Here is a 15,494-nt window from a genome sequence, read left to right as displayed (position 1 = left end):
AGTGGTTAAACATGACCACGGAAGTAATTTCCTTTAAAGAATAGCTTGACTCGGCAGCAGTTTTAAATTATTCACAAAAGCAGCATCTCCAGGTCTCAGAGTTCCCGCTGCCGGCAAGTGCAAAGCTCGTGTCCCCGGCTCGCGGTCTGCACGCGAACGAGGGACGCCTGTCCTGTTCTGCCTGGCAAAGCCCTCTTCTCATCGGAAGTTTAGGAGAAGGTGGTGGGACTCAAATCCGTTGCATTCCCCTAATTTTAAAAAACACTCACCTGCTTAGAAAACTCTCTAAACCAAGTAGAAAGACTTCCTTGCCTTGGGAAAGAAGCGAGACGTCAGCTTGAGAAGCAGAACGGCCTCCGTCATAAGAGTTCCCTTGGACCCTTCAAGCAATAAATCTGAAGTCTTTAAAATGAAGAAGACTCAGGAAACAATGAATGTGGGATTATTCAAAGGGCAGTTTTCTTCACCACAGTTTACTTAGGAATAGATTTAAACAACTTTACTGTCTGGCCTGGGGACCTGAGTTTTGTACACAGCCTTGGTTTTACCGCCTCTCTGTCTCGGCTCAGTGTGAGCTCCCAGTGTGGTCCCCGAGGCTGCATCAGCCAGGAGGCTTATCGGTTTCAACAGCCGCTGCTGCTTCTTGGGGAACTGCTTTGGGGCCCCTTGGCACCAGGGTCGGGTGTCACAGGCTGTCCTCTACCCTGTGTGGACCAGGACTGAGCCCCGTAGGGCAGCTGACCAACGATGCCTCTTCCTGCTGCGTCAGCCGTGGGGGAGTGTGGGTGGTTGGACCAATGGAGGTGATAGTCACCTCATTTTTTTGGAAATTTTAACTAGAGAGCCCAGAGGAGACTGTCCTATGGACAGCAGGAGGGAACTAGACAGAGAGGATCCATGAGAAAGAGGCTGAGTGCCCATGTGACCCCAAATGAGCATTGGTTCTTAAAGGGCTTTCAAACCCCAGTCATCACAATAAAGCTCCACTGGGATTTTATTCTTTGCTGTCACAAGAGCCTAAATGGCGCAGAAATCACAAGACAATCTGCAGGTTCCCAGATTTTCCAATTTGAATTTGGATCTGAAGACTGGTGAAGCCCCGCGTCAGTGCCCAACAGCTGGACGACCTTCAGACACTTCTCAATCATTATCGAGTCACCCAGTTTGCTCTTGTGCCAGAACATGGGTGACGAATATTAAAACGTGAGCTGTAGATCATGCTACATATTATACATTGTTGAATATAAGCAATTACATATCATCTAGAGCAGCTGTTCTCAATCGGGGTGATGGTGACACGTGCCAGTGTCCGGGGATTTTTGTGTTTGTTGCAGTTGAGGGGCCGGGCGGACACGGATGCTGGTGAGCTCCCTACAGTGCGCTGGACAGCTCCACCGGGAGGGGCTATCTGTCCCCAGTGCCCAGCACATCGCGGAACCGGGGTTTGGCTTCTCCATGCCTTCCTATATTAGAGACAGCAGTGCCCAGTGACACCACAGACACCCATCAAAGCCACTATGGGATCTTTGTGGACTTTGGCAGGTTATTTAAAGTCCCAGAGCTCATCCTGCAGTGTGGGGTCCTCCTCAGTATGGTCCCAGTCTACGGTGCTAGCCTGCTCTTTTCATGGGAGTCTGATGATTTGAAATTAAACACACACACACACACACACACACACACACACACACGAACTACCTGCTTTTCTCTGAATACACCCCTTGCTGTCAGTGCTCCTGATGTGGCCTTGTTTAGTGATGGCGCATCCTGGCTCCTGCAGTAAAACTCCCCCTGAACTTTGAGGGCAGTGACTTTGGATTGCTCACCCCTGTCTCTGCAGCTACTAGCAAAAACGCCCCCCACACTGGGCAGATTCAATAACTTTGTAGGGAAGCAAACAAAAGGTTTTGTTATACTGTGACTGCATATAGCTTAAGACTGCCCCTTTAATTAAGATTAGGCTGATGAGATTTCATTATCACAAGCCTGTGCTCTGGAAGATTCTCCCGAATGGTACCCTGGTTGTACTAGGATACTTGGAGCAAAAGCTAAAGGTCTCCCATTAAAACTAAAGTTCAATCTCTCTCTTCCCACCCCCTGCCCCCTTGGCAACCACAAATTCGTGGTGGAAGAGATAGACTGGGATTTCAAAATTGTAGAATAGATAAACAAGATTATACTGTGTAGCACAGGGAAATATATACAAGATCCTGTCGTAGCTCACAGAGAAAAAAATGTGACAGTGAATATATATATGTTCATGTATAACTGAAAAATTGTGCTCTACACTGGAATTTGACACATTGTAAAATGATTATAAATCAATAAAAAAATGTTAAACAAAACAAAACAAAAACCTAAAGTTCAAAACTTCCCAGCTGGAGAATCCAACTGGCCAAGTTACCTAGAAGACATTTAACATATCCACACAAGTGCAAACGCTAGAGGGCTGTTTGATGCTTGCAGGAAGTACAGAATTTAGAAAAACATTTATTTTGTATAAAATTAATGAATCTTGAAGCTTAATTTCTTTTGTGATAATGGGAAAACAGCTTTAGCTCTTTAAGTCTTTGAGGATGTGTTCAATTAATATCCTGCAAAGGCGTTTGGCGTTGAAGAGCTTCTGACCCTATTCCTGAGATACAGAGGACCACAACAGGGACGGGATTTGAGATGACAGCTCAACAGAAGTATGAGACACTACCCAAAATAGCTGAGTTCTTTTACCAAGGTTAATACAATAACGCAAATGACTGAGGATGTGTTACATAAGCTTGGCATTAGCGGAATGTTAACACATGGTTCCAAATCATGTGTTTTTCACTGTGGCCCCAAATCTGGAATCAAGGAGCCCCTTCCCATTCTACGGAAAAACTGAAATTAGAGGCGCAGTGGTGCACAGTTACTACTGAGCTAGGACGTTCCTGTGGATGAACAGAGAGAGACAGGCACACAGCACACATACGTGTGTGCATATATGAGATTTTTTTTTCATTTTAAGAATACAATACAACCTGATTTCAAAGCTAGTCTTTTAACCATGATAATGCCCCCAATCCAATAAGGTTTGGTATTGACCTTGTCAAGGGCAGTGTGAACGTCTGAATAAATGAGAGCCACTCCTGCCTACTTTCTATGTCCGCATATAACCTGCTCCCACCCCCCTTGAAACACCTAAGCTTTTAATCTTCAGTTAATTGCAGATTCACTTGCAGTTCTAAGAAATAACGCAGATGGATGCTGTGGACCCTTTACCCAATTCCCTCCCATGACAACATCCTACAAAACCATCACAACCAGGATCTCCGCGTTCATGCAGCGAAGACTCAGGACTCTGCTCCGTGTCTGTGAAACGGCACAGCTTGTGTTTTCTGAGGAACTGGGCCATTTCACCCACGTTGTCAAATTTCCCCGTGACAGCTGTTCGTAGGATTCACTGCCTTTTGACCTTTCTGTGGACTGCGGGCTCTGGAGTGACTTTTCCTGCTTTATTCCTGATAGTAAGGATTTGTGTTTCTTCTCTGCTTCCTTTGTCATTCCTACTAGGGGGTCTGTCATTTTATGGTTATTTTTAAAGAACCAGCTCTCAGATCCATTCACTTGGCTCCCGGCTATGGCCTAGTGCTTGCTCGCTCTGCGTTTATTTTACTTTCCTTTTTCTAGGCTGTTGACGTGGGAGCTTAGATCCTGACTCGAGACTTTCCTCTTTGCTAATAGGTGCACTTAGTGCTATGAATTTTCCTCTTGGCCCTGTTTTAGGTCTGCCTCACGAGTCTAGTATGTTCTATTTTCATTCTCATTCAGTTCAGCATATGCATTGAGGCTGCCTTTCTGATTTGCGGGTTATTTCGAAGGGCACTGTTTAGTGTCCAAGCAGTTGGAGATCTTCCTGTTCTTGATTTCTAGTTCGACTCCACTGTGGTAGGGACGCCCCAGTCCGCACGATCTCCTTCCTTCTGAACTTGAGCTTTGGTCTGCGGTCCAGCATGTGGTCCTGACGCACGTGCCTGCAGAGAACGCGCGCTCTGCCGGGGCGGGTTCGCGTGTCTGCCAACGAGCAGAGCCCTGGCTGGCGGTGCTGCGGCTCCTTCCGCACCTCGCTGCTCTGTCAGCTGAGGGGGCGGTGTTGAGATTTCCAACCAGACCTTCCGTGTTAGCGGACGTCCTTCCTCTGACACCGCCCAGCAGCGGGAGGAGGCGTGGCCTCGGCACTGCCAAGCGGGAGGAGCCGGGTCCCGGCTCAGCCTCCTGTGCCATGAAAGAAGAGGGGTGTCATCACTGCGGGGTGTGCATGAGCTCTGGGCCCCTCTGGGCCCCCGGCCACACTTCCCCGGCCGCTGGGTGAGCAGCGGGAAGGGGGCTGAAGCTTTTCCTGCTTCCTAAGCGGCCTCCACCCACCGGGTGTGGGGAGAGGGACCTGCAGCCGGTTACCTGTGCACAGGGGCGAGAGTCCTATCCCCCCTGACATCACCCCTCCCCACGGCAGGAGAGGATGGGAGATATCTGGAAAGCATCTCAAGTGGTCCAAGTCTTGACAGAAAGGAGGATTTCCACAGGCAGAGAGGATGGGGGAATGCGGATGGGAACAGTGGGATTCAAGAGGAAGCGCTGGAGAGGCCAGAGCGGCTGGCCTTGGGCTGGAGCGAGGCTGGGGCGTGTAGAGAGACCCTGCTGGAAAGAAGGGCTGGGACTAGGGTGTGGTGCTCTAAGGGACCAGGTCATTGAACTTGCTTGAAATGGCATCGTGGACCAAAGGGTGCTTTACTACACAGTGTGGAGTCCAGGCCCCTAATTCTCTGAGGCCCAGGGTGAGAGGTCTAACTTATCAATGGCTGAGCAATCCACAAAGCCGTGAGGGTAGCTGTTGGACTGGAAGGGGTGCAGCGGGACCTTGGTGATGTGGGTGTTGTCACAGACAAGGCATGAGAAGGACATTTTCTGTAGAGACTTCTGCTGCTTCTTAGTGAAGACCCCAGGGTTCTCCCACCAGAACCTGCAGAGACAGACGCAGAGTTTCTCCATCAGCCCAGCTGTGGGCCCCTCCCAACTCTGTCAAAGGGTAGGAACGAGGTCACTGGGGCCATGCCGAGGTCTGGAGTTAGTCCTCAGGCAGGACATCGGGACGCCCCCCGCAGAGAAGCGTCTCCCTCCCCGCCTTCCCCACGGTGGGGTCACTCGCCTGTCTCCATCTCGGATCTGCCGGAACTGCCTCCCCAGGAGGCAGGCCAGGAGAGGCCCCACCCGGCCCCTTTTAACCAGGGGCTCAGCGATGCCCCCTAGCCAGATGTCGATGTTGTCGGGGGTCCTGTACAGATCCAGTAGCTTCTTAGCCAGCTTCTTGTTCTTCAGCACTGCATGCAGCTCCTTCAACGTCTGGGGCTGTGAGAGGTCACAGAAGCCTCTCCAGGAGTTGTACCCTAGGGCGGAGAGGCTGAAGCTGTCTCATCCCAGGGACTTCTTGCCCACAGTCTCTTTGGGGGACACGCCCACTGCATCAGCCCCAGAAAGTCTGGATTCGCAACCTCTGGGACAGGGTAGGCAGGAAGGAAGCCATTGTTTTATACTGTGGCACTGAAGCCTAGAGAGGGCTAGTAGGTTCTTTGGGGCTTGCTCTGGGTCCAGGCACTATTCCAAGCACTGTACAAATATGTAAACTGAGGAACAGAGATGTTAAGTAACTCGCCAAAGGTCACACCACTAGAACAGCTGCTCCCGGATCTCATCCACCACGATTTGGTTCTGGTGGTTCAGCTTGGCAGGGGTGGCCATGAGGCCCCGGAGGATGGGGTCGATGCCACCTGGGGCAAGAGGAGCCAGGGTGGGGGAAGGATTTGGCTCAGTTTCAGAGCTGAAATGGAGTAAGGTAGAACCAGGGGGATTGCAGAAGAGGGCTGGGCACTTGTGGCTCCTGGCGCCACGGTGTCCCCAGGGGGCAGGTCCTCGCTGGGGCACTGAGGTCTTAGGGAATCATGCCATTCAGACTGGCAAGGTTGCCATGCTCCCAGACGCTGGCTTCCTGCGTCACGGAGAGTCACAACCCACAGGAAGGAGCCAGCTCCCTAAAAGCCATCTCCACCCCACCCTTTATTATTAGATGGGCAAGCGGAATCAGGTGAACTGAGGCTGGAAAGTCAGATCAGGTCCCTAAAATAAGAGGGAAAGAGGGTTTATTCCGCCCGAGCTCACTGTGACCAAGCCTGCCCCCACCCCAACCTCGGCTGCCGGCTCACTCCCTCCTGGCCTAGGCCCTGCTCACCTTCCAGCACTACCCTCCAGCTGGCAAAAAAGACCCTGCTGAGCGGAACACGGGGGTTGGGCTGCATAGGCCGGTACCGATGGTCCAGGCGGAACATGAAGGGTTGGATGAGGGTGTGGCCATAGCGGAAGGCGTTGGTGAAGACATTGGAGATGCGAGGGTCCACCGAGTCATTGTAGGATCTGTACTTGGGCAGGTACTTCCTCATGGCCTCTGGCCCCAGCACCAGGGGCAGGTAGTCCCAGTAAGTGATGATCTAAACAAAAATCACCCCTCCCTGCAGATTCTCTGCCTGCTCCTGGCTCAGGGATCCCTTCCTCCCCTGTAGCCAGGGATTTGCCTCCCACAGCACTGGATCTGGGTCTCACAGAGTGGCACCAAGAGGCAAAGACAGGGCTCTACTGCCTGCCTGCTGTGTGACTCTGGGCCAATTATTAACCACTCTGAGCCCCAGTTCCTCAAATGTAAATTAAGGGTAATTAAGCTGCCCTCTGCCTTAGAGGATTAAATGACAAAAGGCTTCGTTAGTCCCTGCAATAGCTCCCTTGCCCTGGAGTTACTAATGTCTCATTTCTCCTACTAACTTATAGCTCATTGAGGACAAGGGTTGTCTCTCATTTCTCTTGAAATTACTCAGTGCCCAGCAAGTGCCTGGCTCACAGTGGGGTTCGATAAATTGTCTGTAGAAGGAGGAAAGGCAAGAAGGAAGAGTCTCCCTAGGTGACTTCTCCCAGTGAAAAGGGCCATGTCCTGGATGACTTCTCCCAGAAGAGATGAAACAGTCTCACTCTAGATTCTAGACTCTGGAATGTCCTCTGAGGCTTAAACAAATCTCACTCAAGTTCTTAATGCAAATCAAAAATGCACCAACGGCCCTTGCAACTCTCTCCCCCACAGAATCCAGGAATAGTAACAAGGTGGGGGCCGGGGCGGTGTGTGTGTGTTTGTGTTTATGGCTCCAGGAGAGGATGGGCGTGCTGAAGCAGCACAAATTGGAGGAGGGACCCAGGAACACTGCCCAGGGACAAGCAAGGATAAGCGTCGTGGTCCACAGTGGGACAGTCCGTGACGGGCCGGTGACACGGGTTGGTAAAAGAGTTTACCAGAGATGAGGGAGTTTATTAGGGGTACACTGCCAGAGACAACAGCAGGCCACAGAGATGAGAGGTGCCAATGTGAGCGCCGAGGGCCAATTGTTGGAGTCTTTTATAAGGTCAGGTCACAAGGTGACTGATCGGCTTGTGCACAAGTCTCTGATTGGCTGTAGGTGAAGTAAGAAGTTTAGGGTCCGTGAAGGGACACCGGGGATTTATGAGTCTGATAAGGTGGGCTGAAACAAGCCAGCCTGAGCTGTTGTGAGATTAGGCACTACCCAGGGCTATTAGTTTGTTAGGGGAAACATGCCCAGTGAAGAATGTGCTTTATCTGTTAAGGGATCACAGGCAGACATCTGAGAGCCCAGGAATGGGGGTCATTGGGCTTTGAAGGATGTCAGTTGGCCCCAAAAGAAGGAGAGTGGGGAGCTGTGATAGAGCCGTAAAGAAGGGGGGTGTGTGTGCGTAAAGAAGCCAAGAGCGACAATGAAACAAAGGAAAGGAGAAGCATTTACTGAACAGCTACTGTGCCAGGCACTTTAGTCCCACCTGTTTAAACGTCCCAGTACCATTCCTGGCGGACAGGAAAGAAGAAGGGAGAGAAAGCAAGTGACACTTGTCAGGCACTTAGGATCTGCCAGGTATTTAATCCTCACAGTATCATAGGTGAAGAAACTGAGGCTCATGAAAGTTAATTTGCACAGCTAGGATGTGGCAGAGGAGCGTTTGGATCCCAAGTCTGCCGAGCCCCAGCATCACCGATGCGCAGGACTGCCTACCTGGACCATGGCTCCCACGATCTTCCGGGCTTCCTGGTAGAGCCTCTCTCCATCCCAGCGGGGGTTCAGGCGCTTGAGCTTTGTGGCCAGCCGGTTGTGCTCCCGCAGTAATAGTGTGTGCATGGAGGTGAGCTCAGGCATCTCACTCGAGCGGGAGTCCCCTTGGGGATGCAAAAGCTACTGTCAAGCTTAAGACCTCCCTCCCAGAAAGTACTTGCTCCACTGAAGCTCCCTCCCAAGCCAAGGCTTGAAATGCCCCCTACCCAGCCCTCCTCTCCACCCATCTTTCCACGCCATGCTCAGTTTTCATCTCCTCTAGAAGGTATCCCCTGATGCCCTGGTCCACCACGAGAGCTTTGCCCCTTTAGTGGCACTGCTGGTTGAAAATGTTCATTCAGTAGGCATCAGATCTAACATATGATTTGCCACTTTCCCATATGTGAGACTGGGAGAGCCTTGAGGACAAGGACCATGGCTTGTGCCATTTTGTGTCTGACCCTCCTATCCAACATACACCTAATGCCTGGTACAAAGTAGGAGATCCATGAACACTGTCTGTCTGACTTATTCTCTTGACTCAGGAAAGTCCACAAAGTAGCATGCATGTTGGCTCCCCCTATTTTTCTGCCCATGCCAGATGCAGCATATGATCACATCCCTCTCTCCTGCTAAAATTGAATGCAGCCTCAAAATCCTTCTCAACATAGGACTCTGGAAAGCCGTTACTCATTCTATGTACTGATGTGTAGCTTGATCGGGGGGAGGGGGCCAAGGCTAAGGATGTTTGAAGTCCACACCTGAGACTGTCCAAAAGCATCAAGTCAGACCCTCTGATCCCTCCAGTCCTCCCCTAAACCTCCTCTGGAAGGACCAGAGGGTTAGGGCCAGGCCCATTCCTGCAGGACACTGGGTTCAGTCCTCCCCAGGTTCTAAAGGTTGGTGGAAGGAGATTCTCTGAGAGCAGATTTTCCATCCCACAACCTGCCAACATGACAATCCAGGCTGAGGACATGTGGCTCAACACCACATGGAGGCTGAGGAGAGCTTCTCTTCCACCACTCACCCCAGAAAGTCCACCCTGGTGTGACTTTGGGGGGGGATGTGGGGAGGTAATTAGGTTTATTTATTTATTTACTTTTTTTTTTAGAGGAAGTACTGGGGAATTGAACCCAGGACCTCATACATGCAAAGCACATGCTCTACCATGTTGAGCTATACCTTCCCCCCTCATCCTGGTGTGACCTTGATCTCCTCTCTACAGTCACTGACTTTGATCCTCTTCCCTAAGGCCCAGCCACTGGAAGCCACCAAGAGGAGAAATTGGGAGGCCAGAGAGAAGGGCCTCAGACCCACTACTGGTCTACATTAAAAATCATTAGAAAATTTCTGGGCATGGCCACCATCACTGCCCCAGCCATATCCCTAGGACTGCCAGTTGTTCACATGGAAAATCCCACCCTCTCTTATTATAGGGAATCAAGGTGGTTAGGAGGTGATATTCTGGAGCAGCTCTGTCCAATATAGCTTTTTGCATTGATGAAAATGTTCTGCATGTGAGCAGTCCTACATGGAAGCCACTAGCTATAAGGCTATTGAGCACTTGAAACGTGACTAGTGCAGTGCAGGAACTAAGTTTTTAATTTAGGTTGATTTAAATTAACTTAAATGTAAATGAAAATGGCCCTGTGTGGCTAGTGGCTACCATACTGGATACTGTGGTCCCTTTAGTTCCCTGTCCCTGGAGGGCTCAACTCTCCTCGCTCCCAGAGCCCAAAGGGAAAGAGAGGGACAGATGGACAGAAGATCCTTAGCCATCGCTGAGTCTCCTTCTTAGGTCTGGGTTTTTGGTTTTTGTTGGTTTTGGTTTTGCCTTTCTGGCTCATCCACCTTGTTACCAAGGCAACTGGATTAATCTGAAATTGGTGAGGAGAGTCTCTCTAAATTCAAATCTACAAGCGGCTTGCAAACAGGCCCGCTGTGGCTCCAGCAGGGGGCACCCCTGTATCAGCCCAGGTCCCCGCCCAGGACTGACCTGCCAGGAAGCAGGGGATTTGTGCGGAGTGGTTGGTGAGGAGGCAGGGGTCATCGTGCAGGTTGTCGAAGGGGAGCAGGGCCGGCCCGTTGTCTTGGAAGCGGGTGTTGACAGCCAGCAGCCCCAGCTGGTTGGTCCGGTTGCGCAGCCTCATGGCCAAGGGGTCCTCGCTGCCGTACACCATGCTGGCATCCACGAAGGAGGTGAGCGCGTTGATCTGGTTGCGAATGGTGATGTTGCTCCCCGTGCAGGCCGGGCAGGAGCGGAAGAAGGGGATGCAGTCACGTTGGTTCTTGATGCGGGGGTCATTGGGGGGGATCTGCAGCATGGAGAGAGGCCCAGCGGGCTCACCGAGGGCAGGGACAGAGGTCAGGAGTGGCTCTCCCCTGTCCACCCTCCTGAAGGCCTTGATCTCATCTTGGGGAGGGGGTATGGCCTGGAGCCCAGGACCAGAAGGGGAGACCCAGATATCAAAAAGGAGTTCTTCGGAACTTCTGGCCCCCTCAGCCTGCAAGGAGACCCCTCAAGGCCCACAAAGATTGGTGGGCCTGCGGTTCCAACAGCAGAGCTCCTCTGATCTGGGGGGTGATGACTAGGACGTTGACCTGGGGGATGTGGGGCCCCCTGGAGGTGGGCGGGCCAGTCCTCTGACCCCTTCTCTCCAAACCTCCTTTCTCTCCTCTTTTCTGTGTCTGCTCCTCCCTACTCCGTCTTCTGAATCTGGTCTTCACCCTGCCGGCTTCCTCTTCCTTTTCCGTTCCTCTCGTAACTGTCTCTCTACCCTGCCCCTTTCCTGTCTTGCATTCTGGCCCTGTCTTTCTCTACCTCTCTCTCAGATTCTACTTCCTTTCTCTCCTCCACTCTACTCTGCATGTGCCTCAGCACACCAGTCCGCTCTCGGCCGGCTCTAAGACCACAACCCAGGATCTGTGTGCTGTGGACTGTGGGGAGGGAGCCCTGTGTGGGGAAGAAAGAGGACTGAGCCTGGGGCACCTGCAAACAGAGGTTGGAGGGACAGTGGGAAGTGGGCAGGGCCAGCCCTACTGGGGAGCTGGGGAAGGAAAGCTGGGCACCGAGGGAGGTGGCCCCTTCCAGACCGATGCCCCCTCATCCACCCCGACCCCTGACCCAGCAGGCTGGGGGTGGGGCAAGGAGGGAGCACCTTGAGTGGGAAGCAGGGCGGCTGCTGCAGGCAGCTGGTGTCGCAGTTGAGGCCAGTGAGGAAGGAGACACGGGCGGCCGGCTCCGGGGTGAAGTTGAGGTCATGGTCCAGCAGCTGGCCCCACTGCATGAACATGAGCGAGCGCTCCTGGTCCGGGGTCAGCTGATCCGTGGGGAAGCGCACGATGTCGTTGGAGACAGCGCGAGTCTGCGGGACACGGGGAGTCAGGGGGCTTGGACTCCACGAGGTCTCGGCCTCAGTGGGGTCTCGCCCCCTCCACGGGCCAGCACTCACCAGGGGCACCTGGAAGCCATTGCGCTTGACCCCTGGCGTCCAGCCAAAAGGCAGGGAGAAGCCATCCTCGTACTCCGCTGGCAGCCAGCGCACAAAGTCCCGGTTGGAGGCCCCCAGTGTGGGGCTGCGCCTGCAGGGAGGTGGTGAGAGAGGACAGGGCGCTGGGACCAGGTGGCTCCGGGCTGCTGGGACCCCACCCTGAGTCGTTGCGCAGAGGCTGCACCTGTTGTTGCACTGGCCGGTGATGGTTCGGTACTTGTCCTTCTCGGGGCACCTCACCACCAGGTCCTGGTAGGCGCAGCCACTAGTCTTGGACAGCAGATTAAGCTGGACAGGCGTCAGCACATCTGTGGGCCAGAAAGTAGGGCGTGGGTGGTTGCCGAGCCCCACCATTTTCTATCCTAGACTGAAAAGCCTTGGCTGAGGGTGTAGTCTGAGGACATGGAGGAGATGCCAGGAGGCCCCTGAGACTCCCTGGAATGGGGTGTTGGGGGAACTGCTGGGAGATGGCTGGAGGCACCAGGCGGGGTCACGAGTGGAGTGAGGGGCTGGGTTGTCGGGGGGTGGTACCTGTGACGTTGAAGGGGCCTGGCCACAGGGACCGCAGCTTCCTCTCCAGCAGGCCTAGGGCCACGTGCAGGTAGTCAGCAGCCCTCACCGCTGTCCTGGTGCCTGCCACTGGCTGCTTGAAGTAGGACAGCAGTTCCATGGGGCTGGCTGAGCCACTGCGAAGGCGCTGCTTGATGCTGCTTGGAGGAGGGAGGAGTGAGAGCCAGAGAAACCAGGCAGAGACACGCAACAGAGCCCTAGCCCAGGCGAGGGACACGAAGGACAGTGTAGGCAGACCCACTGTCAGGAAGCAGGTTTCTCATAATAAACAGGGTATGGACCTGGGTATCCAGAGACTAGGCCACGGAAGGCGTGGTTTTAAAGATATTCTCACACCCAGAGACATAAAGACTGGCAGACAGACAGAGGGACCCATCCCCACCCACAAATTCCCTCTGCCTGTTTCTTCCCTGAGACGTCCGGGGTAGCCTTGTCCAGAGCCCAGCAGTGCCCGGCACCCCACCTTTCCCGCCCCTCCTTGTAGGCCTTGTCCACTAGCCGCTTGGCCTCCTCCATGCAGGTCAGCACCACCGAGGTCTCCACTTCCCTCGGGACCGCTGCTCAGAACAGGGATCCCGAGGTCAGGAATGGGCCCAAAGTCCCCATCAGGTCCCGGAGCCCATGTGGAATCCCTGAAACTCAGAACCTCCCCCAACCCACCACGTTTTCCCTTCTTTCTGAGCTGTTACCTGGAGTGGCACCCCCAGAGGGCTGGAGCATGGCCAGACTGGCCAGGAGCCCTGCTAGGGCCAGGGGCAGCTTCATCCCTGCAACAAGACCCCAAGCCCAGTAAGTGTCCAAAGGCCACAGTGCATTTGGGAGAAGAGAGCCCCACATCTCTCCCTTCCCAGGCCCCTCACTCCCACCTTCATACCCCAGCACCCCCCCGGCAGGTTCTGCCTACAGACAGAGTCCGGGACCCCACCTCCAAAGTCCCAGTGCTCCCCCTGGCATTGGCATCCCCTCTTAGCTGAATCTGGGCTTTTATGTCCTCCACGCTGGGGGAGGGGCAGGGCAGAGGAGGCCCGCCCCTGGAGACTGAACTCGCCTCCCCCACCAGAGCTGGGGTGCACAAAAGAGCTCCCTGAGATCAGAGAGATGGGCAGGAGAAGAGGGACCAGAACTGTCTCCAGTCTTTGAACTTAGCATCACCACCCCAGAGTTTCTCAGCTCCCCATTGTGTGCCTAGACTGGTGCTGTCCCCAGGGAGTACAGACAGTGAAGCCTCCTTCAAAATTCTGATAAAACTGAGTATCCAGGTTTCCTTTGAAAGGGACGAAAGTTAGGAACCAACAACCTAGGGAATTATGGGAAGCAGAAGATGAAGGGGCGACCTGGAGTGATGATGGCCAGATCAGCCTCTGGGCACCATCCCCGACCCCCAAGTGTAACCTGGCCCCTGGGGCCGACCCTGGTGGGCAGCCCCCTATCCTTGGCGAGGGCTACAGCGACAGGAAATCTGGCTGGGGACCGTTGGGCTTCACAGGAAAGAAGACTCTGGGGTCTATGGGCTGAGGACCAAAGTAACTTCCTCTCTACGACTGCTCACCCCCTTTCTTCTTGGCTTTTGGTAGGGGGCTGTCTCCAACACCTCCACCATCTGCTCCCAGATTTCAGGAACCAGGAGAGGGCAGGGCTGGTTGTGGTTAGTGGTCAGTTAGGTGACACAGCCCAGGGCCTCTCAAGGACGAGAACAGTGTAATTAGAAGGATTTTCGTTAAACTTTTGAAATAGAAGAGGGAGACGCCTTGAGGACACCTGGCAGAGGGCCTGCCATTCTCAGGCAGCAGGAGTGCCCTATCACTAATGACTGTGTTTGTCCACCTCCCTGGGCCCTCATCAGGCTGGGCACGTGTCAACTGTGTCTCCCATGTCCTGTTTGGTCTAACCACACCTCCTACCTCTAGCCACCTTCTGGCCACTCACTCCTGCCTTCTATGCCCAGACCACATCTTGGCCAAGGAACAAGGGGCAGTGACATCTTCCCAGCGTGCCCAGGGATCCTGGCACCTGCCAGGAAACAGAGCCTAGGGGCCCACGAGAGAGGAGGCCTTTCTTCCAGCCTTGCTCTGCCAGTGACTTGCTCTGTGTGAACTTGGACAAGTGGCTTTTTGTGAATCAGGTTCTAGAATTTTATAAGATTTTGAAGATACTTCTTTTTTAGTCCTGTAAGGAGTATATTTCCACTCATGAATGTTAGAGAATAAGTAAATAAAATATTTACAATCAAGTGACCTTATGGGTAATTTTTTTCTTTCCAGGTTTGTCGTTGTCTTTCACGTAAATAAGAAGCAAGAAGGAAGATAATTTCCCATAATCCCACCACTCACCAATAATCTCATTTCATAATTTGATATTCTGTATGTAGATATAATATGTATTTTAATCAGTGATAAGAACATACTTTAAATATTGTTTTACAATCCACTTTGAACACTTAATTTAGCCTGGACATCTACGTCAATAAATATAGATTTATTTCACTTTTATGTCTGCATAATATTTTGTATGAAGTACTATGATTTAATCACTAATCCTCCCTTGTTCAATCCTGGGGTCATTTCCTATTTTCACTATTATAAGCAATACTAGGATCGTTATCCATGCAGTTAAATCTCTAGTTGCATCTTCAATTATTTCCTTCGGCAAAAAGTCCTAGAAGTAAAATTGCCACATGTTTGGGCATCCAAATTTTTAGGGCTTTTTTAAAGAAATTGTCAAATGGCCTCATGAAGATTTCACCTCATCCTCCCATCAATCATGCGTGGGAGCACCTGTTCCCCATCACCCTCATCGACGCTGACAATTAGGGTCCTTTTACTCTATTAAAGGAATTGTCAGAGCTCAAGATGAAAGAGACATTTAACACAAGCCCCTCATAGCACAGATGAGAAAGACGGAGGCCAGGGAAGGAAGTGGCTTTGCCTAGGGCAGCGGTGTGGCGCAGTTCAGAATAATATAGCCATCAGGTCTTGACTTAAAAACCAGTGCTTTTTACCCAGTGGCCTGTATGCACTGATTCCTGACCTTTAGCTTGGGTTTTTATTCAACTAGTGTGTACTCACCTCTTGCACATGTGCTGGCCCTTGGGTGCACTTCACTGAGCAAAGGTCTTGTCTTCAGTGAGCACAGGAGCACGCAGACCAATGGCACCCCCAAGGACCTTGTGCAGGATTCCTTGTGAGCATTAGAGAAGGCTTTTTTGAGGAATCAGTGCTCGAGACTGTCTTGAAAAATGTTTAGAAGTTGACCAAGTAGACATACAGAGGAA

General features: G+C 52.5%; 1 protein-coding gene and 1 pseudogene across 1 annotated transcript in view; both read right to left on the bottom strand.

The window, feature by feature from the left end:
- The window catches only part of LOC140694371 (unconventional myosin-XVI-like), a 124,995-nt gene extending 124,632 nt beyond the window's left edge, over positions 1-363 (bottom strand). Inside the window, exon 1 of the mRNA XM_072957641.1 lies at positions 313-363. Coding sequence (XP_072813742.1) covers positions 313-363 — 51 coding nt within the window. The remainder of the gene's footprint in view (positions 1-312) is intronic.
- Positions 364-4,785: 4,422 nt separating this feature from the next.
- Positions 4,786-13,006, bottom strand: LOC140694448 (myeloperoxidase-like; annotated as a pseudogene).
- Positions 13,007-15,494: the final 2,488 nt, after the last annotated feature.

Source organism: Vicugna pacos, unplaced genomic scaffold (assembly GCF_048564905.1).
Source record: "Vicugna pacos unplaced genomic scaffold, VicPac4 scaffold_21, whole genome shotgun sequence".
Taxonomy (NCBI): Eukaryota; Metazoa; Chordata; class Mammalia; order Artiodactyla; family Camelidae; genus Vicugna; species Vicugna pacos.
Note: the sequence above shows the minus strand (reverse complement) of the source record. Positions and strands in the feature narration are given on the sequence as shown.